General features: G+C 43.6%; 1 protein-coding gene and 1 non-coding gene across 3 annotated transcripts in view; both read right to left on the minus strand.

Annotated features, from left to right (window-relative positions):
* Positions 1-1458: 1458 nt before the first annotated feature.
* Positions 1459-27608, minus strand: part of COP1 (COP1 E3 ubiquitin ligase) — a 188822-nt gene continuing 162672 nt past the window's right edge. For both annotated transcript variants that reach the window (XM_044301397.1, XM_044301396.1), the window contains 2 exons: positions 2290-2334; positions 1459-1933 (listed from right to left, as the gene is read on the minus strand). In XM_044301397.1, coding sequence (XP_044157332.1) covers positions 1916-1933; positions 2290-2334 — 63 coding nt within the window. In that variant the 3' untranslated portion in view covers positions 1459-1915. The remainder of the gene's footprint in view (positions 1934-2289; positions 2335-27608) is intronic.
* Positions 23942-24077, minus strand: LOC122944288. Its single transcript, XR_006390966.1, has one exon.

Raw genomic sequence — 27608 nt, forward strand, 5'->3', positions numbered from 1 at the left:
CAGGACCAAAGTTTTCCCAACAAGACATTGCCCAGAGAGTCACACCACCTTTGAGGTCTTGTGAAACATCAAACATGGACACCTTGTTCTATTACTCCATTGTCCAGTTCTGATGTCAAACTGCTCATTTAGCAGTGGACAGGGCATCATGGATCCCCCTGTGGCAATGCAACAAGCTACAATGCATGGTGCTAATTTGGATTGACTTTTTCAGCAATATGTGCTCAACAGCTCTTCTGTGGGTCTGGACCAGAAGAGGCAAACCTTAGGGTACTTTAACATTAGCGGCAGGGGAATCCAGCAGGCTGTTCCGGCGGGTGAACAGCCTGTCGGATCCGTCCTGCCACTAGTTAACGTGTGCCCACGGACTGCCGCTCCGTCCCCTTTGACTATAATGTGGGCGGAGTTCTGGTGGCGGCACGGCAGCGCATAGGCGAGAAGCAGCCGGACTAAAAGTACTGCATGCAGTACTTCTAGTCCAGCTGCCTCTCTCTGTGCGCTGCCGTAACTCCGCAACCATCATAGTCAATAGGGACGGAGCGGCAGTCCGGTGGCACACGTGAACTAGCGGCGGATGGATCCGACAGGCTGTTCACCCGCCAGAACAGCCTGCCAGAGTCCCCTGCCGCTAGTGTGAAACTAGCCTTAGCGTCCAATGTGCTTTGGATTGACTTTTTCAGAAATGTGTGCTCAACAGCTCTTCTGTGGGTCTGGACCATAAGAGGCAAGCCTTAGTGTCCAATGTGCAATCAATGAGCCTTTGGCACCCGTAACACTGTTTCTGTTCCTTTGACCACATTTGGCAAGTACAGTACTAAAGACTGCAATACTGGGAACATCTCTATAAGACCTGCTGCTTTGGAAATGCTATGCCCAGTTGTCTAGCCCAGTCTTGTGTTTTTTTCAAAGTTACTCAGAGCATCAACTGTCAATCGAATACTCACTTACTGCTTATAGAGGACCTGTCCCCTCTTGTGACATGTATGTCTTAGTAACTACTTGTATTCCCCATGGAATAACAATTCCAGAGCATCTTTTCTTATGACTCTATTTTGTGTCATACCTTTTGAAAGGCAAAAATAACAAATGGCGCGCTCTAAGACCACAGTTGATGTTAATTATAGATTTGTTTTTAACTCTGGAAAACCCATTTGATGACTTTTAGTTCACATCTTTGAGCATTATAGCGGTGTGTCTGTTGACAGAGCATGGACACGTTTTAGCAGCTACCAGTAACATTCTGTATACCACTTTTGGCTATAATACAGGCTGTCAATCGGAAGTTAGGTCAGAGATACACATACAGCTTGCTCGTCGGTGTCTAGTGAAGTAGTTGTCTGTAAACTGTGCAGCTGTAGAACGTGATGCTGTTCGTAGCCCCATCTTTACATGTACCGCAGAGGAGAAGCTTAGGTTTTAATATACAGAAATAAAAATGACAGTATAATCAGACAGCAATTTGTCCTTAGAAATATTTAAATCTTTATTTTTAGGTTTTTGGGACTTTCTTTTTGTGTGATGTTTTTAATAGCTTCCCCTATGATAAAAATGAAGCCTTTCTCTACCTTTCAGGTTATGTCCTCAGTGTTGGTAGGAACCGAACAAAGCAACAGTATACAGGCCCCCCAATTACTAAGGTATAAAGCAGCACCAGAAGAGAAAAAGTACACAGTTATGAGGGCGGGAGAATTCTTGAGTGCCCGGGGATGGCGGCATAAACTGTTGGTCCATTTATGGGCATTCCCACTCTTGTCCTGCCCATCGAAAAGTCTCACGAGAGTCCAGAAGTGACATGTGACGTAATGCTTTGAGAGTCTCCATCAGGAAGAGTTTTAGAGTTTTCTGCAGGTGGAGATCCTGCCTTAGAACAAGAGAACTTGAAGACCTCTTCACTTGTGAACCAGGTGTCTATGTTTCATACCAGCTCCAGTACCTGAATGGAAAATGAAAGAACAACATTACTGCATTTTGCAACTGTAAGGAATATGTGTTTTCTAACAAGATCCATCTGTGGGTAATATGTCATCCTGCCAATGTGGGTGACAGCTGAAGTAACACCACCAAATAGAGATAAAGCTATATTTTCAGGAACATTAAATGGCTGACTCTGGCGCGCACTAAGTGATCTGTATAACAAGGAGGTAAGAGAAAACGAGTCCTAGGAAGGCTGTCTGGTGAAGCAAGAATCCAATGACTCGATGTTCCTCAACTTCTAGCAAGATATTCAACAGAAGTCCATCCTCACACGGACCCAGAAATGGCCTGTATAAGGTGAGGGATACAACTTACCTTGATTGTGCCCTGGCTGTTAGCAGCAATAAGAACATTGGACTCCTGCGAAAAGAAAGAATTATTATCCATGTGTCAATGTTTTCAAAAGCATCTATTCTAAAAGATCATCAAAATCTACTTTAGAAGGAATGTTACACTGCGACCTTCAACTCGTGGATGCTGCTTGAAGCAGAAGGAGAAGCAGCGGGTTTTAAAGAAATTCTCGGTTAACATTTATATGCTATCTCACATAAAAGTGAGAACGCGTCTTGCTGGCTTTGGTGGTACACAAGAGAATGGAAATGAGGATGTAAAATTAAATATTTAAGGGGTTGTCCAGAAGTATAGGATTAGATCTTAATTAAGATAGAACCAGCTCTAGTTTTCTAATATACTCTATGCAACAACGCTGTGATTTTGGTCATGGATTTCCCAATGTGCACTGCGTTACCATTAAAAGGAGCTGTCTCATCTTGCACACTGGTGGCATACCGCTGTGTCCATGTCCGGATCTGTGTGTCCGTTTTGCAATAAGAGATAGAACATGTTCTATTACCTACAAAGGGTCTGCAACAAAATGCGGCATGCACACGGCGCACATCTGTATTTTGCGGATCTGCGGTTTGCAATGAAAACGGCCATGTGCATGAGGCCTATGATTCTACAGAGCACGGTGCAAAGACTACTAGGTCCCACAACTAAAATATCAGAGAAAGGTCTGTGCAGATGCTGATCCAGCAGGAAATCCAGGGAGATTTCAACTCTGAAGCCTGCAGAATAGTGAATACAGGCTGTAACTTGAGACCTGTAGGCCATTAAGTACACTTTCAAAGGAAAATACTTACAAATCTCAGAAATAAAATTTTAAGGAAAAGAAGATCACACCCCTCCCTCCAAAATAATTGCTAAATACAGGTAAACGTGGACTGCAAGGAGACTCTGAGCAGAACAGTACGAAGCTAGGGTGTTTTGAAGGGTTTTATTTCCAAGCGTTTAACTTATGACTTATGCTCAGGATAGGTCATTAATATCAGGTCGGTGAGGTTCTGACACCTGGCACCCTTGGCGATCAGTTGTTTGAGGAGGCCGTGGCACTCGCCCGGAGCTCCAGTGAGTATCGCGGCCTACTTGCAACTTTCCAAGCACAGCGCCGTCCTATTGCATAGTGGCTGTGTTTGGTATCGCAGTTCAGCCCCATTCACTTGAATGGGTGGGACTCATGCGAATCTAGTCCATGTAACCAATGAATGTGATGTCATATGGTTCCCGTGAGCGTCGCAGCCTCCCCAAACAGCTGATCGGCAGTGGTGCCGGATGTTGGACCCCCACTGATCAGATACTGATGATCCTATCCCAAGACTGGTCATCAGTATTAAACACCCAATCAACCCCTTCAAGAGAAGAATATACATTTTAGGAGCAGCGGACAAAACTTAGTAGAGGTTGTCAGACAAACCCTAAATGAGAAGTAGGTTGTATGCTATAAATATAGGGAGACCCCATTCAATCTGGTCCTTCTACACATTTCCCTTGCTGCATTATATCCTCAACTAGCAGCCTAAAACCGTAAAATAGAATTCATTTCAATGCTAGCCTAATAAGAGGCAGCTTGTCCCGACTGTGCATACATTAACGTAATATAGACAATCCCATTAACACATGTGAATAAACGTACAAGGGCAAAGACCACAACTTCCGCACCTCCACCAGTCACCGGAGAAGTAAAAATCATCCAGAAACCAAGGACACTGCCGAGCTGCCATCAGACAGGACAGTTTCATTACACTAGAGATGGCGGTAGTCATTCCGGGTCACTCGCTGATCACCACACACCGGTAATGTCACATTTCTTCTCAAGGCTCCAAAACTGAATTTGAGCTGAAATTCCAGCAGTCATGTCCTCCCTTTCATTATGAACCGCAGCATTGATCTGACAAGAATCTTTTAACCTCCTTGTGGTTTGATCTTTCTGTGATCATAAAAGCAAAACCCTGCAAAACCCATCGACTCTATAATGGTAGAATACAGATACAAAAAATACCCCCCACTGTTGGTAACGGGACTGAACTTTCAACTAAATGGTTTCTATCAACCTCTATGTAAGAGATCACAGGGGAAGATTGAATTTTGGCTTTGTGTGTAACTTTACGAGGGATCAGAGTAAATGCAAAAGTCCTCAGTGATTTCCCATAATGTGCTTCTTGCCGATTCTATTGCTTTACTGTAAAATAATATATGCAAAAGATTATGACATTACTACAAATTAGGTTTTCAGCAGCGTTTAAAGGGAGTATTAAACGGGTTGTGTCATATCAGACACTGGTGGCATATCGCTAGCATATGCCCCCATTGTCAGATAGGTGCGGGTCCTTCTATCACCAGGACATGGCCTCCAAAAGGTCAGAATGCCTCAAAATAAGTCATATTCATCTCACCATTATGTCCGAGCGGGAGCAATGGGAGATCTGAGCAGGATTTCTTTTATTTTTTAAGCCTACTTTTTGACTGGCAGTGGGTGCTGGGTGTTGGACACCACACTGATCAGACATTGATGACCTATCCTGAGGATAGGTCATCAATATATACTGCCTGCACAGCCCCTTTAGTGTAATGACGAGCACTCTCTCCGTTCACTTGAATAGAGCATTTACCTGCAATGACACTACGCCGCTGCTCCAGAGGAGATGACGCATAGTGTAATGAGCGCTGTCTCCATTTCAAACAGCCGATTAGCGGGGGTGCTGGGTATCGGACCCCCGCTGATCTGATATTGACGACGTATCCCGAGGATAGGTCATCAATTTCCGCACAGTGTGTTTGAGATTTGAAAATCTAATTTTCTCAGCTGGTACCATATTAAGGCTGTATTACACTGGCCGATTTTTTAGGCTAGTGTTTGTATGGATGCTCGTTAGCGGTCATCTTGCAGTGTAATACTGCCGCTGGATTGCCCAATGAACGAGAAAACGCTTATTCATCGGGTGACTGGCAGCAGATTATCTAATCATGATCTGCCGCCAGCAAACCACTAGACAGCAAGGGGATGAGTTATGGCAAAGCCATCGCTCCTCCCCATGCTGCAGAGGAGATCGCCGCATGTAGTAGCAGCAGTCTCCTCTAGTAGCTAGCAAGCAATTGCCGGGAGGGAACGCTTCCCTCCTGACAATCGCTTGCTCAATCGGCCTGTGTAATACAGGCTTTAGGCTGTGCATTTTAGACTTCTAAACATGCCTTAATAAGCTTAAAATATATAGGTTAATAAGCATAAAATATAAGCATATTAATGCCATTAGACAAAATCTTTAATTTTGATGTGAACCTCAGTAATACTGAGATGGGGGTGCTATGGATAAAAGGGGTCCCATACTTTCAGTACAAGGTCAGATGTTACCCTGACCCATATATGTACTGCCAAGCTGTGGTACAAAATCCCCGACCAAGAGGCAATAGCTTGAGTGACCTAGGACCGCTTTAATCTCGTGAACCCCAAAGATGAGATACAAAGACTCTTTAAATCTGAAATGTTGTTGAAAGGGAGGCATGTCCCGTATTTCTAATTAAACCACTGCACAAAAAGTCCCCAAAAGACAAAGATTCATGAAAAAAACAAAAACATTACAGTAAAAATGCAAAAGCACACAAAGCTAAAGCATTAAAAGGGGTTGTCCCACCAAAAAATACTCTTCAGTTTTCAAACCAGTACCTGGTCCCGAATACTTTTTTAACTGCATGTAACTAAAATGTAGTATAGCCACCGAATTATTCACTGAAATCTGGCTTTATAGCGCCACCTGCTGTTTGCGCCTTTTCTTATTTCTCTGTCCACCATGCTGAGGTGGACACCCATGCTCAGTTCCATCCTTCAATTGTGTCCTGAGCTGTGACTGAGAGACAGCCACTGCAAAAAGGACTCACCCCCTGACCTCCAGCATTAAGGACATGCCCCTCCAGCTGCCAGCTTGATATAAATCTAGCAGAGCAATGAATGGGGAGATCTCTGGATCCATGTGAGGTGCAGGGCTGGTTCTAGCTTTGTTAGTAAGAGATTGTCATGTTCCATAGGATGTCCGATTTTAATTTTTTTACATTAATTATAGGAGAACCCCTTTAAACTCCACTCCCCTGAATAACATACAAGTGATATTAGTGGTTTTCTGGTACGGAGACTGCGTATGAGCTCAGCCCCCCTCCTGCCGACGATTGTTATGAGGCCCGGCCTGCCCCTGATCATGAAAGATTACGGCTTCCATTGTCTGTGTAATATTCTGATGCATCTCATGGCAGGCTGTAAAGGGCACATAGATGACGCGATGGTGGCGGCCTTGTAAATAAAACTAAACGTGGAGACCACAGCTAAAATATAAAAGGGAGAGCAGCCATATTAATGGACTGAATCACTGGGAGGTAATTAAGAGGTTATGTGCTTGCACTCAAATGCAATATGGCAGGAGGTGCAGCACTTAACCACGACGCTGCCGAGGACGTGTGTGCGCTCCATTATTCGTGACTGCAAATGAAAGAGGGAGCGGAGGCGCATTGTGAGAGGATAATGCGCTCTATTGTGAAGGCTCTTGTAATTTTGCCAAAATGCGAACGCCGAGGCTCGAGCGAGGCTGTGTAAGCAATTACAAGATATAATGACGTGATGTCACAGAGTGGGCGAAGACCTTGCTCGTTACAAGCCATTTAAGCAAATGCGACGGCAAGTTATTGGAAGAATGGGCCACAGGGGCCACACTTCTGACGCTTTAGGTTGATGCTGAGGAAACCTCTGAAGAGTCGGAACCGCCAATTGCTTTTGACACGAGCCATTCTTAAATAAATGCCGATTTAGGGTAAATTTCTGAAGAAATAAAAAAATTGCTGACTTACACTATAAAAAAATAATAATAATCAGGCAACACTATTACTTCTTTGCCATCCACTTCACTCCCACGTGGTGCACTAGTGCTGCTATACCATTTTTCATGCCAGCCCTGTTTGTTTTCGGCTTCTTTCCCCTCAAATGCAATATGGCAGGAGGTGCAGCACTTAACCACTTAGCTGCCAAGGACGTGCGCTCTCCATTATTGGCGACTGTAAATCAGGGAGGGAGCGGAGGTGCATTGTTGAGAGGATAATGCGCTCTATTGTGAAGGCTCTTGTAATTTTAGCACTGAATATACCGTACATGTTGCATCCATCAGGGAAATGCTACAGCGACGGCGTCCAAACTCTGCTTTTAGAGATATCAGATAATGTGTCTTAAAGGGAACCTGTCCCCAGGAAATTCACTAAAACAGGCACAATGGGTACATTTACTAAAGCTTTTACATCTGTTAAAAAGTTACAAATAAGGGTGCGCGCCATTATTTGTGCCTTTTTCAGCTTCAACACTTTTCTGAAGTGGCAAGAAAAGAGGTGGGGCTTATCAGGAGGGGGCGGGGCTGCCTGATTTACTATAACTTGCACCAGAAACTAACATAAGTTTTAGTTCACGTTTGTGGCGCCCGGAGTGCCAGAGATGCAACTAATTTATTTAGAGGCATTTGCGTCTTAAATTAGGCACATCTTATTTCAGCGAAGGGGATCAAGGCGGCCATATGGGAACACCAGTCTTGATAAATGCCCCCCAATGTCTTGTAGGGCTATCTCGACTGAATGTAACAACACCTTCCACTTAGTGAGCTGTTGCTTCATTCTGGAGAAAAAAAACTTTTAATCTACATGCAAATGAGCAGTTAAGTGCACTGAGGGCAGGCCCAAACCACTCTGTGCACCCTCACTCCTCCTGCCAGCACCTCCCTCTCCTTCTTCATTGACCGGGCCAAGCAAGAGGACTATGCAGGAACCTGGGCTTGTCAGAAGAAGGGTACACAGTGATTTGGACCCACCCTCGGTGCACTTAACTGTTCATTTGCATATGGATTAAAAGTACTTTTTCTCCAGAATGAAGCAACAGCTCACTAAGTGGAAGGTGTCATTACATTTAGCTGAGCTAATCCTACAAGACATTGTGCCTGGTTTAAAGGGCATCTGTCAGCAGATTTGTACATATAAAACTGGCTGACCTGTTACATGTGCACTTGGCAGCTGAAGGCGTCTGTGTTGGTCCCATGTTCATACGTGCCCGTATTGCTGAGAAATATGATGTTATAATATTTGTAAAGGAGCCTCTAGGAGCAACGGGGGCGTTACCATTACACCTAGAGGCTCTGCAACTGCTGCAATTTGATTGACAGGGCCACTTGCAATGATTTCACTGCCTGGCCCTGTCAATCATAGTGCAGAGGGTGTGGCAGTTGCAGAGAGCTGATCCTCTAGGTGTAATGGTAACACCATAAAACAGCATTTTTCTCAGCAATGCGGGCACATATGAACTTGGGACCAACACAGACGCCTTCAGCTGCCAAGCGCACATGTAACAGGTCAGCCGGCCAGTTTCACAGGTACAAAACTGCTGACAGATGCCATAAAGTGGAAACAAATAAAAATGGGGGGGAAAAAAAAACCACCAGTAACTCAGAAAATTCTAAAACTCTTGAAACCATCAATATTTTAGATATATGGAAGAGACACAAGAGTCTTTTACATCTTTGTTGTATCCATAATTTAGTTTTTGCCTTGGGAAAGGGTTGGGGCTTAAAGGATTATTTCCCCTATAGTAAATGATAGCATGTCGCAAGGATAGGTCACCACTTACAGATTAAAAAAATACCCCCAGCATAGCCCATAGCTGTAACACTCCTGATCACCTGGTGTAAAGGGAATTAATTCTCGCGAGGTTGGGCCACCTTGATCATAATTTTATGGCATGCCCTACTGATATGCAGCTATCTCAAGCAGTTATAGCAGTAGGAGGTGAGGTCTATGGTCACATATTCATTACGCATTACAATAAAGGGATAGGTCACCAAGAAAACAATAAAACATATAGGGGTTCAGTTTCTGGAATCGACACGATTGTCCTCATTGGAGGTTGTCAAAGCATCAAGACCCTATCAGCATTACCTAAGAACATCTAAGAGTTCCTGTTACAACAATGCATGCCAACCGGCCGGAGGACATTTACAAAAGGACACCAGGAGACACCACTGGATCTCTACTTGACTTCTGCTGCTTGTCTTAACTTACACTCAATGCTCAACGAAGTGGCCATCAAGTGGAGATAGATGCCTACACTAAGCACATTATGTGAGAAGAGAAGGTTTGATATTGGCGGCTTTCTTAGGCTACTTGCCAGGGTGGATTTGATTTAAAGCAAACCGATTTAAATCACGATTTAAATCACTAGTCAGTAAGGCTTGATTTAAATCATAGTTTTTTACATAAAGATTCATATTTGGACAATTTTTCTGTTGCACTTAGGAAGGAGAAAAATTAGTTTTTTTGGTCATCTTCATCACAGCACATCTCATGATGTCGCCACATTCAGGCCACCAGGCCTTGCATTTCTTTGTTGCAGTGTTTGCATTTTGCACGCATGCCTGCCTTACCGATAGGTAAAGGAACTTCATTAAAATATTGCCAAACTAGGTCTCTTTTACGGCCTGCTGCCATTATAGTTTTTTTCCTCCAAGGAAAGAATGTGATAAACCTCAGGTCATACACACAAAAAGATCCAAAGACTTGTCTGTCTGTGGCTGTGCAGTACTGTGCTCAGAAAGTTTCACTTTCATTTTGTAGTACTCCTTGTCTGCTTGCCTTTTCCTCCTTACACTTAGTTTCACTCTGTTCTTGTGCAGATCTATTCCACTCCAAAACAATCAGAAAAATATTGTTTATATTCTATTCACTGAACTTTAAACTTAGCACTGAAGGGGTTGATTCTGTATTTATAGGTTTGTAGAAGTTAGGATTAAAGGGTTTCTACCACTTCGGTTTCACATATTTAGCTGTCAGACACTAGCGATCCGCTAGTGTCTGCTCTGCCCAACCATCCTAATATAATTGCTTTTGGGGCAGCCGTTTTGCTAAAAAAAAGAACTTGTATTAATATGCTAATGAGCCTCTAGGTGCTATGGGGGCGTCATTAGCACCTAGAGGCTCCGTCTACCTTCAGAAACTGCCGCCGCCCAGCGCGTCCCTCCAGCCCGCCCATCTCCTCCTGAATGCAATCCTCCTTGTGAGCGTATGTATTCTGCGCATGCGCAGTGAATGTCTGACAGCTTCCCTGCTCAGACATCTCCACTGCGCCTGTTCGTCGGAGCACTACGGCGTCATCGCGCAGGCGCAGTGGAGATGTCTGAGCAAGGAAGCGGTCAGACATTCACTGCGCATGCGCAGAATACATACGCTCACAAGGAGGATCGCATTCAGAGGGACGCGCTGGGCGGCGGCAGTTTCTGAAGGTAGACGGAGCCTCTAGGTGCTAATGACGCCCCCATAGCACCTAGAGGCTCATTAGCATATTAATAAAAGTTCTTTTTTTTAGCAAAACGGCTGCCCCAAAAGCAATTATATTAGGATGGTTGGGCAGAGCAGACACTAGCGGATCGCTAGTGTCTGACAGCTAAATATGTGCAGCGAAGTGGTAGAAACCCTTTAAGATCTTTTTCTCAACTCTTTTCATGTTATAAATTCAGTTTTGAGAACTCCAAAATTAAACTAAGCATCTGTGATAATATCTTGTAGGTAGAGAAACTACCCAATAATCTTACAAAAACCTCTGGAAGAGCATGACATTGTGAATGGATTAATGGAATTTAACAAAAAATTAAAACATATACAGCCTTATTCTACATAATTAAAAAAGTAATCTTTATTTCATAATGAAATAACCTTTGGATGGTAATATATTTTCCTCAAAAAGCATTTTATATAAAAAAAAAAAAAAATCTGATTTAAATAAAAAATAGATTTTTTCGATTTTTTTAAAAAAAAAAATCATAGATTTTTATCCACCCTGCTACTTGCACACAGGTGCGGGTTTGTCTTGCAGAAATTCCACACCCAAAAAAAAACACTTGCTGTTTTTGGTGTGGATCTGATGTGGTTTGGCCGCAGATCTCCCCCTTGCATTGAAGAGGGTGAAATCCACACAAAGAACTGACATGCTGCAGATTTCAAAAGCCGCACGGCAGGTCAATTTCCGCATGGAATGAAAGAGCAAAAGTGTACACATTTGTCTGATATCATACACTTTACTGGTACTATATTACGGATTTTTTATTTTTTTTTCCACGTGAGGATGCGGGCGGAGAAAAATGTCCATAATCCACAACACGTGCAGGTAGCTTTATTGCTCCGCTAATCCTGACATACAAAGCCGTACACCTCGGAAGTAGTTACTCTACAAGTTTTTAAGACCTACAAGCTCCAGAATCCCTGGTAGCCAAAAATGAATTTCATATCAAACTGCGCTATTTACTTTTGCCTTATTTCATGACCTTAAGATGAAAGACTTTCTCTGCGCATTTTATCCCTAATTTTGCATTTTCCATGCAGACCGCCAACATTACGAAGAAGCTGTTTGCTTTAAAATAAAATAAAATAAAAAAAAACAAGGGTGACCTCCGTGCGCCTGTAATTCATAGTCCTATAGAAGTGCGGTATTAATCTCGCATTCAGCCAGAGGAGTGAACATGGTTATATTATTTGAAGTCGGACTGAAATTGCCTTGTGTGCTTTACATTTCAAAGAACATGGATTTCATTTCCTTAAAACGTTCCGTTTGACAGTTTATTTTACGGCAACCTGATAGCTGAAGATGCCAGCGCAAAATGGTATTATATAGATCCGGAGAGACGTTTATTGAATCAACAATTCAGCTTTCTATTACAATGACATGAAAGACTGGTATGATCTAAACAGAATGGCGTCTTACAATACAGCAAGGAATTCTTAGGCCTCTTTCACACAAACGTGTGCGCTCCGTGGCCGTATTGCGGACCGTATTTGCGGATCCGCAATACATGGGCGCCGTTCCGTGGGCATTCCGCATCACGGATGCGGACCCACTCACTTGAATGGGTCCACAAATCCGGAGATGCGGAATGGAAACACAGAACGGAATCCTACGGGAGCCCTACAGAGTGCTTCCGTGAGGTTTCGTCCAGTACTTCCGTTACGCAAAAAGATAGAACATGTCCTATCTTTTTGCCGAACGGTCGGATCGCGGACCCATTAAAGTGAATGTGTCTGCGATCCGCTGCGGCTGCCCCACGGTCGGTGTTTGTGCATTGCAGCATGACCACGGGGCGCACACATTCCACGGGGGAAGAGGCCTTAAAGGGGGCATTTTCCTGGCAGCTATGGGACTGGTAAAGCTACTTTAACATCTGCGTTTTCCTTTCCGGTTTTGAGATCGAGCACAGGATCTCAAAACCGCAGCACAACGCTTCAGTTTGTCTCCATTCATTTTGAGAAGAAATGAGAAGAAAACTGAACAAACTGGAACGAGGAGTGCACCATTATATTCTATACTCCGTTCCTGTTTGCTGCGTTCCCATGCCGGACACAAAACCGCTGCAAGCAGCATTTTTGTGTGCGGCATGGGAAACTGAAGAAGCCGGATGCGGCACAAAAAATTTAAGTCAATGGTGATGGATCCGTTTATTCGGACACGAAAAAAAAACTGACCGTCGCCCATTGACTAAATGGTTTCAGTGCTAGATCCGGTTCCTTCATTTTCAATATAATAGAACCAGATCCATTCTAAATGGACGCAACCAGTTGTTGTATTCAAACGGATGGGTTTTGAGATCGCAAAAACGGAAACGCATATGTGAAAGTAGCCTAATTCAGCAGGACGGTAAATTAGAAATCAACAGACAAAACGTGTTTCCTGCACCATAACCAGGGAATCTAGTCTGACCTTATAACACAGTATATACTGTATACACATATTCCGTCTAGATAATCAACATCTGATAGTCAGGGGTCCGACACCCCCGCTGTTCTGCAGGAGCTCCAGAACTACTCAGCTCTGTCCATTGTGTAGTGGACGGATCTAGTTATGGCAATCCTGCTCCCATTCACCTTACTGGGAGCGGCACTGCAGTAACCAGCTCTGTCCATTATACAATGGATGACCCAGTGAAGTTTCAGCAATGGACCTACTGCAGAACAGATTGGCGGGGGTGTGGGACCCCGCCGATCAGATAGCGACGGCCTATCCTGAGCATAATCCATCAATTACTGGAAATCCCTTTTAATCAAAGTGAGGGGGGGTTCTACCACACAGGCATTGGCTTTAGGCTATGCATACCTTTGGGACAATTGATAGCATCTTATGGCACTCCAGCTGTTGCAAAACTACAACTCCCAGCACGCTCCCTTCACTTGTGCAGGAATTTTGAGAAAGGTCAAGCAACTGTGCATGCTGGGACTTGTAGTTTCACCACAGCTGGAGTGCAGGAGGTTGCTGATCCCTGGCCTACACTAAACATACAAATTTTCAGATTTCTCCAGAGGGAGAGAGAGAAAGAGAGACCCTTGGTAGCTATTCTCTGCTGCGGCTAGCTCTTAGAAGTTACTTCTCAGGGCTCCCTCTACTAAACTGAAATTCCATAAGAGTATATTTAACGTGGTGAGGTGAAATAAAGGTTTATTGCTGCAATTACTGTGAAAGGCTGCCGTTATGACTGTTTCCTAGGGTTTTGTAGTGATCTCGGCAGCAAAACGTGATTTAACTGCACTGTGTGAATACAGCCTTATAGGATAATTGGAAATGGGTGTTCTAAGCCAGACAAGACCTTTAAACGGGTTCTCAGGGAGGATATAAATACAGGTATATAGAATGTCCTGCAATTATGTTATGAACCAGGACCACTACAGGGCTCTCGGTGCTCGACGTGTATGTCATGGTTGAAGGGTCATGTCTATTTACTACAGAAAGGAGACACACAGAACATGTAAGGCTTAGTGCATATGTAGTTCATACAAACCAGATCCTGGAAATCATACATGTCTCCCTCCTGGAGAAGTAAAAGGACCAATGGTAAACTTTTGGCTACAGAAACTAGACGCTCGGGATAGGTTGCTAGAGTTTCTGGGCACACTCCTGTCTATACAATGAACGCCCTATTCACACGACCGTGTCCGTTTGGTAGGCCGCAGACCACGGACACTAGCCATGTGCATCCCACATTTTCCCCCTTCCACAGGCCCTGGATTAAGTTACAAAAGCCTATCCTTGTCTTTAACACGGGACAAGTATATGTTCTATTATTTTTTAGGGGCTGCGGAAGGGACATACGGATGCAGGCGTGCTGTCCACATCTTTTGCATGCCCATTGAAATTAACGGGTCTGCGTCCGGAACAAAAATACAGTAGCGTGAATGGGGCCCAAGACTAGGTTCACATCTGCAGCATATTTACTGTTTCGTCTCTTCTCCGACCTGGAAACAGAAATCCCAAAAAGGTGAAGTGCCAGATCCATCATATGCCAGACAGCAACGACATGCGACAGACCCCACCGACTATAATGGAGTTCGTCAGGCTTCAATCATACTGTCGGACAAAACAGCGCAGTATGCTGCGGTATTCTGTCCTGCATTTTTGCTGGAAACTAGCCGAATTGTCCGTTTACATTTCATTTTTACTTTACGTTCAGATGTGGACTAAAGAACCTCCCGGCACACATGCTAAACATATCCATAAGTCCCAATGAAAATGTTTCATTCTCAGAGGCTCATGTAGGAGATATTATACGTTGGCAGTACTTCAGCTGTATACATCCAACGGAGATTAAACAGTAATGTGAACATCACTTTTGACAATATACCCATGTTATAAAAAAAATATATATATATAAAAAATACAAATCTGCAATATGCCGTACTGTGGCACAACAAAAGCACAAAACCGACAAAGAAGTGCACCAGCAGTCAGTACAAACAGGAGATGATTGTTGATTACCGGTATATATTTTATACACCGCCAGGGCCAAAAGCTGTTAATGGACTTGAAGATGGCTTTTCTTCAGCCCCCTGTTTACCTTCAGTCGAAATTTCTGCAAATATGTAGGTCATTACCAGTGATCCTGCCTAAAGCATCTTCTGATATTGAAATGCTGCCAATTCAACGAGCTTGGGAGCAGCGGTTCTGCCAGCTAAGTCACCTGCAGCCTGTGTGCTGAACGGAGCCGCCATGCCGGGATCAGGCAGCACACCTCAAGAGCGGGCAGAGGTGAATGTCTTGTCTTGTCTTGTCCCAAAAGATTGTTCATAGCACAACTCCACTCTGAAGCAAGGAAATTAGACAAGCCCAAGGCAGGACACATCATTAAGGTCCCTCCACATGACCGTATCCGGTCCTGCACATTCTGCCCTTTGTTAGAAATGTCTACTCTTGTTTGCAAAACGGACAAGAATAGGAAATGTTCTATGACTTTTTGCAGAGCTGTGGAACATATAGATGTGGACAGCACACGGCGTGTCCATACTGAAATGGAAGGGTCCGCATTTGAGCCGCCGAAATATGCGGATCGGTTGTGTGCATGGACCTATACTACGACTATCCTGGGTATGAGCATTCCGGCAGCTTCTGCCCCTATTCATCCAACTTTTAAAGCTTGGTATCTTTACAGCATCACACACTCTACAAAATGAACTGCACAAAGATCTAAAGTTAATATAAAACAAATAATGATAATAATTATATACCTGCCAACCAACAAAATAGATAACACGCCGGCCGTCGCCCAGCTTTCTGACAAACCTAGTTTCAAGATTCAACGGATGAAACCCTCGTGGGAGCACAGAAGAGGAAACCTTCACGACGTTGACGACTCATGATATTTTCCGTTCATTACAGCATATTCATTAATATTAGGGTATATAAGTACTGTATATGGACATGACCTTGTCAATATGACCTGCCTTCAAAAAGATAAACTAGGAACCACTGACTGAAGGCCCCCTCTGGGTTAAGGAGGCATAACATGGAACGACCTTCTCCATTTCTCATTACACACTGGTTGCTTTCCTGGACTGGCTGGCAGGCACTACCTAGAGGAAAAAGCGTCTGGTTTTAACTACTGCGCATCCAGATCACACAGGTGGCATAGTGGACGTTTGTCGAATGCAGCAGAGTTGAATGTGCGTTTCCTCTCTCGGTCATGGCAGGATTGATTTCTGTGTAAGCCGTCTTTTTGAATTCCTGCAGGACACCTCCAGGGAAAGGAAGAGCTCAGCCTACATTTACAATGCCAGCTGCAAAGAGCAAAGGGCAGCAGTAGAGGCGAGTCCAATGCAAGTGCCTGAGGAGACGCTCGAGTACAGATAAAAGTTTGACCGTTCTATATGGTATTTATAAGGTTTTGTTTACTGCCTTCAGGGCAGAATGAGGAATAAGGCTGCCTTTTTAACTAATGATGCGTCCCCATAGTGTTCAATGGGAAATTCAGCTCTGCTACCTCTGTACCTTTCAGCACGGGCAGTGTTAAGGCCCCCAGCCTTACAATGGAAAATGCTGGACCAGAAATATCTTGCACCAGCTGAGTGTGTAATGGCTTTTCTCCTTCTCCGCTGCACTCCCCCTCTGCGCTGCGCAGCTCTCAATAGATTTTTTTCATCCCTTAAATCCAAACTGTGCTTTAAGCAGAAATATTTACCCATAGATGGTAACCTGTGGGGGGGAGACCCACCTTTCAGCTTATGATGGTTTAGACCTGGGAGCCCGCTAGGTAGTAATTACACTCCAGACACAGTAGGGGGAAGCTTGAAAATACGGTGAAAGGAAAAAAATAAAAATCTTTCCTTGCACTAGATTTTCTTAATGTAATTCTTTTCAATAGGCTACGACTAGGGATGACAAAACCCGTGGAAGTTTGGGGTCGCCTGAACTTCAGGTCAAAGTTCAGGTTCAGGACCCGAACCGCATTGAAGTCAACGGGGACCCCGAACTTCATTTTTATTATTTTCAATTTTAACATGGTTATATCTGAAAATAATAGCGTTCTTTAGACAGAATGCAAAACAATATGGCCATTTAGGGGTTAGAAAAACCCCAAAACCTCACCTCAACCACTTGATCGCGCTGCAGCAGCTTCTTCTATCTTCACTGAACAGGACCTGCGATGTGCGTGATGACGTCACCACATGGGAGCGCGCAATGACGTCATAGCGCACATCGCAGGTCCTGTGCAGTGAAGATAGAAGAAGCTGCTGCAGTGCGATCAAGTGAATGAGGTGAGGTTTTGGGTTTTTTCTAACCGCTAAATGGCCATATTGTTTCGCATTCTGTCTTAAGAACGCTATTATTTTCTGATATAACCATGTTACAATGGAAAATAATAAAATTACCCGAACACCGAACTTCTGTGAAAAAGTCCGGGTGCCTGAACTCGCAAAGTTTGAGATCGCTCATCCCTAGCTACGACATCTCAATCAACACTTTTGCCAAAAGGGCTGCGATCTGATGAATACACGTATTATTTTAGGAATAATCAAATGCAAATTGGTAAAACGATCAGATCCACTGGCATAAATCCGCCCTGTATTTTGGGCCGCAAACCATGGATCCACAACATAAGGATATCTTCCGCATTTTTCTCACTTCCATCTATAGAAATGATGATTCTCGTCCGGACCAGAATTGGACATGTTTTATAATTTGTAGAATGGCACATGGATCTCCAAAAAACACGGACGTGTGCACAGCCCCATAAAAACAAACAGGTTGGTGTAATAGCTGCCAAAAAATGCAGATAGCACACGGATGAAATACACGGTCGCGTACATAAAGCCTTAGTTCTTCACTCACAGCTATATAGAAAATAATATGTGCATTGGTACTCTGCTCTCCCTCCGCATGGAGCCCAGCGGGAAAATTTTATCTGGAAGGAACAGACAAACTGCTACTCCCGAACCACCGGCAAGGATTTTTTTTTACTCTTAATAAAACAATATTGGCTGAGGCTTGTCAAGAAACACGCTGTTTAGTTGGTGCTTTGTGGGAGAGATTTTCAGCTTTCACAGTGTTATCTGGATTCCAGGTCATCATGTTCCTAGCGGAGCGTGGCAGGCAGCGCAGCAAACACGTGTAGAGAAAGGCGATCGCTTACTTAGATTCCACAGGCCAGTTCCAAATGGCTCGAGGCTGGGCGTTTTAAGAAACCTGTTACGTCACATCCTGGAACACCGTGCACAAATCTAGTAAAGGAAGTCAATTACCTGCACCTGTGGAGATTGTATTGAAATGCGTTGCTACGCGGATCACACTCATAAGGCTTAAACAGCTAGTAAACTGCTATTAGATCATTGACCAGCTAGTGTAATCTAGGCTCAGCGACGGCTCATTAACCTTATACAAGCTTCCAAGCCTCCGTTTTTATCAGCATGAGAAGAAAGCTCCGATAATTTATGAATTTCCCCACGTCGCATCCATCGGCGGACTACAGGCTGCCATATACTGCAGATGTGAAATAAGTACAGATTATTACAGTGTTATACAACAGCCTATGGTCTGCTCATTGATGGACAAGGGAGACACAGGAAAATTTACAATTACCAGGCTGCCCTCCTGTGTTTTTAGGCTGCAATTTAGTGTTATTACTCATTTTACTCACTTATACAGCACTGACATACACACCGCAGCCCTTTACGGGCATTAGCATCACTCGCTGTCCCCAGTGGGGCTCACTATCTAAATTAATAATTGATGAAAGTCTGTATGATGAGAAATAATGGGGCCGAATTATCAAGAGAGGAGTAGTCCTTCAGTCAGATACGTCACATTTATCACGAGGTGCATGCCTATTAAGAGCGTCCGACTGAAGTCCTTTGGGCCCACCAGAGAAAATGACTCAAGAGGGCCCACCCCGTGTCTATATAGGACCTTAAGGCCCCTGTTTTATTGTCCGCGCTTGGGCCGACTGGCGGACCCTCTGTGGCCAGCCTGACCCTGCCCATTAATCATTTTGGCACATCTCGGGGAGGTACGTGCCATTAGAAACTGACATTTACGCCACCTAGATATGCAACCTTTCCCATCCCAGAAAACTGGCCTTGATAAATTCCCCCATGTCTTCATTGTGCAACTTTTCTATTTATTGGTAACGGCCATATTAGAGGCTCACTAATTTCCTGTATTATCTGTATAGGCATAGCAGCAGGGGGTTCATGCTTTACGGCAGCTACAATGAATGGGAATTAACGGTTAGGGCTCAGGCACACGACTGTGATCGGCAAACAAAAGGACAGAGCTTCCAGGCCTACCGTGGCTCCCCTAACCCGAACTGACCGTATCGTAGTCATTTATGATGCAGTCAGTTTGTATCCGATTTCTTGTATCGAACTGTGATACAAGATCTATGATCAGATATGAAATGAATCACTATGATACGGTCAGTTTAGTTTGGTCGGCAGATACCCGGACCGTGTTTCCTGGGGTGGTCATGGTTGTGTGTATGAGCTCTTAGAGACATGGCCAACTATTAGCAGTCTTTAGGAAGTGATTGAGTCCCCATCTCCTGAAGGCCAATGAGTGACAGTGTGGCTACACAAAGTCTTATCAATGTGAATAGTGTTGCCATCTTGCCTAACAGCCTAATTACACAGGCTGATACACAAGGACAATGATCCGGATCCTCTCCTCTGTATGGGGATGAATGATTGCAACTACGATCGTTTGTTTCCACCCAGAATAATTGGTCTGTCTGCAACATATGTAATATGCTGCCAACAGGCAGTGATTTTCTGAGAGGAACAAACGAAGATACACCCAATAGATAAGCGTTTTGCTCATGTGTCAGGTAATCGGCGGCCCATTTACACAGCAAACGTTCGTTCCTGATAGTGGTCCTAATCTGCCCATGTAAACTGGTCCTTAACTAGGCCTTTAGCAATACAATAAAGCTGTCATCAAGTCTCCCGCCCTCTAATCATAATGAGATGACTCTGCCCAACGGATTACAAGTGAGCAGCGGCAAGCAGAAGCCACCGGTAAGCCATAGTGTCAAGGCTGAAAATATATATAAGGCTGGAATATTTCAAGATTACTTTGATATGGATATTCAAACAAAAACAAACAAAAATAAGTTAATAAAAAAAAGAAAATAATGAGATACTTCCTTGGGCCTTATAAGGGTGGGAGATTGAGCCTCAACCAATTCCCCAGTGAAACCGACAAACCATAGCATTAAAACCACGCAGCAGTACTATGCAGCCCCACACACGCAAGCTGCAGTGTACTATGTGCTCCAACACCTGTTAGTCCTTCTATGGGATTGGACCAGACAAACTAGACTTTCCTCCTTGAGCCCTGGGCGCACACCACCATGTCACCAGTTTCCCTTCCTTGAACCACTTTTGGTTGGTGCTATTCACGCTATACCAGGCCTTGCTGTTTTGGAGATGTCCTGAACCAGTCTTCTAATCATCACGATTCGGCCCTTGGCAGAGCTGCTCAGATCCTTGCGTATGCCCATTTTCCTGCTTCCAACACATCAATGTCGAGAACTGACTGTTTAGGCTGGGATTACACATCGCGGGTGAGTTGTCGTAAAAAAAAAAAAGGGTCCATGAGGCTTTTACAAGTGAAACAATTATTTAGCATGTTTCGCCTGTAAAGAGCCCAAGGGCAATAACTGCGTCGCAGAACTGTGGCGACTGGATCCGTTATTAATGTAATTTGTTATTTTGCTATCCCTTGAAAGGCTCTACTGTATTTAAACGTGTTCACTTCTGTTGTCAGTATATCTATCTATCTATCTATCTATATATATATAAACATGGCTGCCCCCAATGCTAGTAGACAACGCTGTACTATAAAAATCATCACACCATTAACCAAGGAACTGGCTATTCAATTATGCAGCGGCATTAGTCAGAAGTTAATCAGCGCTGGCTAAAAGCTTCATCTATTCAAGGGTATAATTGTAACTCCGATAAAGCACGTTTTTTATGTCTGTTGTGGATATTAACTTTTAATAATGTATATTCTAGGCCATCACGGATAAACCACAGGCCGCCATTTATTTACCTACAGAAGTGGTCTGTGACCTCTTGCACGCCAGCTGTAACTACGATTCTCAAGAACATGATGGAAGAAAGCAAAAAATATATAAAAAATGAAAAAAACTTACTGCATTTTTAATTCCTTAAAGGATAACTGTTGTATTATTTTTTGGGGAGTACTGGATTGTGGTGATTAATATCTCCTTGGTGGCCCTATTTCAACTTTTCACTGTGTATTCAATTACCCCTTAATTCCACAGTTTTGTTCCCTGAACTGCCTACTTTTACCTCTGCTTAAAATCAGGTTGCTAGGCAGGGTCCGTCTATGTGTTGAAGGATGGAGGATGCAGAAGCAGGCAGCGTGCAAGGTCACATTACTGACAGCCAGGGACTGTAAGTAAATGATTAAAGCCAGGTCCTCCCCAGCAGCTGATAACAGTGCCTGGGCTGTGTGCACTTCTCCCTGTCCCTGCGCTTGGCAGACGCTCCCTCACTCAGCAGACTGGGACAATGCAGAGTTGAAGCAGCGCAGACCAGGGAGGGGAGATCTGCCGTCTGCTCAGTGTATAAATGAAAGCAACATGTGGTAAGAGGACCCCTTTGTGCTGCAGAAGATTAACCCTTTAGGGGGGAGGGCTGTGGTTACTGACACTTTTGGGGGGCTATTGTTACTGGCTAGTGAGGGCAGGCGGGATTAGCCTCAGGGTGAGGGCAGTGGCGGCCATCTTTACTGAATAGTGAAATTGCAGTTTTATGCAGACTGGTTGCCAAGGGCTGAATCTTATTAATTATGGGGTAAGTCAGTCTAATAGTAACTGATTCTGGAATATCATGTTATTAGTAACTACATATATGAAAATTAAAATTAGGGCCTAAATGTGACAGTTATCCTTTGAGACGTTCTCCCCCCCCACCCCACCCAAAAAAAAAAAAAGTGAAGAGAAAATAGCAGTGTGCCGGATGACAAATATATTTTTCTTATTTTCCAGGTGCATCTTATGGAGCAGAAAATACGGTACATATACTCATCCAAAGCTTTTATAAGCCCTGTATACTTAGTAAAATGGGTTCTGAATAAAATACAACGAGGAAGGTGGTTAACATGGATCATATGTTAGCGGAATAATGAAAACTGACCCCTGCAGTGTGTAGCACTCAAATTTCTTGAAGATAAGGAAAACAATATAAGCTAGAGATTTGTATAATTAGATAACTTCTTCAATTTTTCACCTTTTGCATATTTCAAGGGAATGCAAATTTCTCAACTTGATCAAAGTAGAGTAACTGGAAACAAGAGGAAAGAAAACAGAAAGGGAATCCATATTTAAAGAAGCAGGTCCCATGGAGCGGCCCTGGTCCTATGTGGATTACTGTCTGTGACCACCGCAGTGTGTTCTGTTCAGCGGCTAGACACAGTGGTCACTGAGACCAGGACATCATTTGAAACATAAGCGGACACCAGATAGAAAAATCATTGGTCAGTTTTGTTTGTTTTTTAAAGCGGTAGTCACTTTATAAAAATATTTCTTAAACAGCTCTATACTGTATAGCTACAGGGCATAAATCTGTGAATGTCATTTTACTTTAAGGTCACAGCTGTGTCTGCAAAAAAAGGATTGGCAAACCACAGATACCTTCCATGTGCATTCCGTATTTTCCCACTCCCATCAACAGAAAGGGCCTGTCTACAATTTACAGAACAGTCACACAATATGGCCGCATACACTGCCCGATAGAACTGAATGGCTCACTGTGTAGTTTACGCTGAAAAAGCAGACAGCACACCAAAGCAGAATGTGGTTGTCTGCATGAGGCCTTACTCAGATGCTTAGCAGAAGACCACCAAAGCTGCCAATACATGGACTATGTAAATAACGCAAGGCAGCAGATTCTGTGCCTGTTGGATGAGAGATGGCGGCGGTTGTATGATTTACCCATATGACTGCTTTCACGGCTGTTCCTGGCTGCCTCTCTTTGCACATGCACAGATATAAGACTGTTGCCTGTATACCTGCTGAATGTGTTCAGTTACTACTCAGCGCATGCGCAGAAGAGGTACGGCCGGGGGACGGCAGAGAAGGCGGTCACCTGGTTAAATCACGTGGCCATCTCCAACTTGAAAGTGGAGAACACAGCTCTTCAGCGTTTACATGGCTCATACATGGGCAGCCAGGGACCTTCTTCAGAGCTGCTGGGATAAAGTCTGATATTTACGGACCACAATAATACAGTTTAGGAGTTATTTTTATAAAGTGACCAACCCCTTTGAGGCCAACCAAGTGGGCCACTAAAGCTTTCTGTTGCTTCCTCCCACTGACAGTTGTATTTTTCATCTGTAGGTTGCTCTATCCTCTACGTCTTTTTCCAACAACTTCAAGACCATTTCCTTTTCCCGAAACGCGTAAAAAAAAAAAATAAAAAAAAAAATATATATATATATATATATATATATATATATATATATATAAAAAATAATAAAAAATAGGACTTCAGCCATGAATACAGTAATTCTATGGTTAAAAATGTATGGAACTGTGCCTTTGGTGGAGCGTTAATGGTATAGCTCATATTCACTTCTGAAAAGAAGAAGCTCACTCAGCACAAAGCAAAGAATAATATGTAGCTGAAGAAAAGAGGAAAAAAAAAATCAAAAAAAAATATCAAACTAGTGATTAGTAATGCGCCATTAGGTAGAACACAACTTATGCCCTCTACTTCTACTTCTACTTCTTGTTGGCGCATTGATCTGTGCTGCTCTCTTTAACTACACAAATGTATCAGCGAGGAGCGTGTGTGGAGAGGAACGATCCGGCTCAGTGTGCACTGTACAGAGCCAGACAGAGATCTCCAGGACATTACTATAGGAAGCCTGACAGCGTGGGCAGACACTTCACCTGCACACGAGGAGTCATCCAGCTTCCGTACACAGTGCCTTGAAAAAGTATTCATACCCCTTGAAGTTTTCCACATTTGGACGAAATCTGTATTTTGCGGATCCACGTTTTGTGGACTGCAAAATACATACACCTGTATGAATGTAGCAAAAAGGCCTCAAGATGCCTGTATGTATTTTGCTGTCCACAAAATACAGATACCGTCTATGTAGTGTCCGCATTTATTGTGAACCCGTTAACGTCAATGGGTCTGTGGTCCACATATTGAGGCCAAGTATAGGGTATGGTCTCTCTTTTTATGGAACGGACATACAGATGCCGAAAGCACAAACAACATCTGTGTGCTTTCAGCATCTATATGTGCGCTCTGCAAAAGGACTAAATATGTCCACAGGATGCGGACCACAGACCAGAAGTTAACAGGTCCGCAAAAAAATAAAAAAAAATAAAAACAGCACACTTGTCTGCATTATTTTGAAGATCTGCAGCTTGCGGCTCGTGTGCATGAGGCCTACGTGTACTTGGAAGGACCTGCACAGACCACAGCGCCCCATAAATCCTGTTATTAGGAATTATTAAGTTGATTCATTAGGGTTGCGCCAGTTACAAGCCTCTTTCCCATCCATTTTGAACGGCGCAAAGGTGTTTCTGAGAGCTCTTTTGCCATCCTAATGTTGCTTATTCTGCCAAAGAACATCTTTAATAACACATCCCCATTGACTTGGACGCTCTAGATGTGTGATCTAAAAGCTTTCCGTGCTGCCAACGCATTTCATCTTCCTGCTCTCTAATGCCAAGATGTGTCTTGAAGTTCTACCTTGCTTCGTCCCACATCACTTAGCAATATATATCCACTCTGGCCGGGATGTCAAAATGTAACCATGCCCTGCTCGGCCACCTTCATGCCAAAGCATATCTTTAACATTGTATCTCCTCCGCTTCCCCTGTTGTCTTGTAATATTCGGATAAATAAATTACGCCTAGCTCTTGGAAATGCTGTTAATCACGCTCTCCAGGTGCCAGCCGTAAAAAAGATGGACAGCGACACTTCAGCAACCTTCAATAACCGTCAGAGGAAGACAGTGGGGAAAGGGCTGCGTTAACCAGTTCCTCCGCTCGGGAGTCAGGGGAACGGATGGCAATTACCAATATGCTGCCTTAGACTAATGTGACTCACGTCGTAAAATGAAGGAGTCAGACTAGAGGCCAAACTAAATACCGGACAGGTAAATTATATATGCCATTAGATAATTATGAATGTTCCTATTGAGGCAAACGCGGAGACAGTGCGAGATCCTGAGAACAGCTATTACGGGCTGTCAAGGCTTGTATGAGGCTCTTCAGTATATCCGAAGAAATGATGAGCTAAATGCTCATCATTACGGCCGGATGAGTTAAGAGGAGCGATGTAGAGCAAAGTAAAGCTAAATAAATATTACAGATAAATTGGACCTCTGTACAAAAATATACCCTTATCTAGGAGGCATCATGGATTATCATATGGTCAGCCTCCATCCAAGAAAGAAAGAAAAAGTACCTTTTCTGGCCAACTTTTTGAACTCTATGTAGACAACTAAGTAGCCAGACTGCTGTTGACTGATCCAAGTCACATAATCTAGCCACAACAGAGATGCTTTCTTTTTGATTTGGCCATCATGTCCAGTTTCAATGGTCAATCCTCTGGGTACAATGTGTTTTATTCATTTATACAGCGCTGTACAGATAATGTCGTCACTCATATCCATCTCAGTCCACGGAATATAAATAAACCCAAGTTTATACTGTATCTTTTCCCATAAAACTAGATATCATTCTACTCAGCTCCTCCTGCTCTATAACCTGCTCCATATCATTCTGCTCAGCTCCTTCTGCTCTATAACGTGCTCCATATCATTCTGCTCAGCTCCTCCTGCTCTATAATATGCTCTGCATCATTCTGCTCAGCTCCTCCTGCTCTATAACGTGCTCCGTATCATTCTGCTCAGCTCCTCCTGCTCTATAATATGCTCTATCATTCTGCTCAGCTCCTCCTGCTCTATAACGTGCTCCGTATCATTCTGCTCAGCTCCTCCTGCTCTATAATATGCTCCATATCATTCTGCTCAGCTCCTCCTGCTCTAACGTGCTCCGTAACATTCTGCTCAGCTCCTCCTGCTCTATAATATGCTCCATATCATTCTGCTCAGCTCCTCCTGCTCTATAACGTGCTCCGTATCATTCTGCTCAGCTCCTCCTGCTCTATAATATGCTCCATATCATTCTGCTCAGCTCCTCCTGCTCTATAATATGCTCTGTATCATTCTGCTCAGCTCCTCCTGCTCTATAATATGCTCCATATCATTCTGCTCAGCTTCTCCTGCTCTATAACGTGCTCCGTATCATTCTGCTCAGCTCCTCCTGCTCTATAATATGCTCTGTATCATTCTGCTCAGCTCCTCCTGCTCTATAATATGCTCTGTATCATTCTGCTCAGCTCCTCCTGCTCTATAATATGCTCTGTATCATTCTGCTCAGCTTCTCCTGCTCTATAATATGCTCTGTATCATTCTGCTCAGCTCCTCCTGCTCTATAATATGCTCCATATCATTCTGCTCAGCTTCTCCTACTCTATAACGTGCTCCGTATCATTCTGCTCAGCTCCTCCTGCTCTATAATATGCTCTGTATCATTCTGCTCAGCTCCTCCTGCTCTATAATATGCTCTGTATCATTCTGCTCAGCTCCTCCTGCTCTATAATATGCTCTGTATCATTCTGCTCAGCTCCTCCTGCTCTATAATATGCTCTATCATTCTGCTCAGCTCCTCCTGCTCTATAACGTGCTCCGTATCATTCTGCTCAGCTCCTCCTGCTCTATAATATGCTCTATCATTCTGCTCAGCTTCTCCTGCTCTATAACATGCTCCATATCATTCTGCTCAGCTCCTCCTGCTCTATAACGTGCTCCGTATCATTCTGCTCAGCTCCTCCTGCTCTATAATATGCTCTGTATCATTCTGCTCAGCTCCTCCTGCTCTATAATATGCTCTGTATCATTCTGCTCAGCTCCTCCTGCTCTATAATATGCTCTGTTCTGATGAGCCGACACTTGAATATGGACCAGACACAACTTCTGTGTTTTGGTCCCGAATCATCATAAATGTTTTTTAGATTTTTTAAGGGTTTATTCCACAAACTTTAAACTGCTTACAGTTGCATATCTGGTGGATTTTCTTTCTTCTGGTGGGCAACAGCTCACAAAAGTACAAGTACTTGCATCTCCCTTCCTGCCCTGAAAAGAAAATAGTCCAGCACATATAGCCCCAGAGATACAAATGGTATGCAATGCCCATACAATTTCATTCTCCATTATCTAGAGAGACAATAATAATAATAAAAAATAGAAATTATACTAATAATTCTACTGCTACTAATACTAATTTAATAATTCATCGATATAGCACCAACATATTCGGCAGCGTTTTACAATCTGGGGGTTCATGTACAAACACAGTCATAAATAAGGCTAGTTTCACACTAGCGTTCGTCGGTCCGCTCGTGAGCTCCGTTTGAAGGAGCTCACG

Source organism: Bufo gargarizans, chromosome 7 (assembly GCF_014858855.1).
Source record: "Bufo gargarizans isolate SCDJY-AF-19 chromosome 7, ASM1485885v1, whole genome shotgun sequence".
Taxonomy (NCBI): domain Eukaryota; kingdom Metazoa; phylum Chordata; class Amphibia; order Anura; family Bufonidae; genus Bufo; species Bufo gargarizans.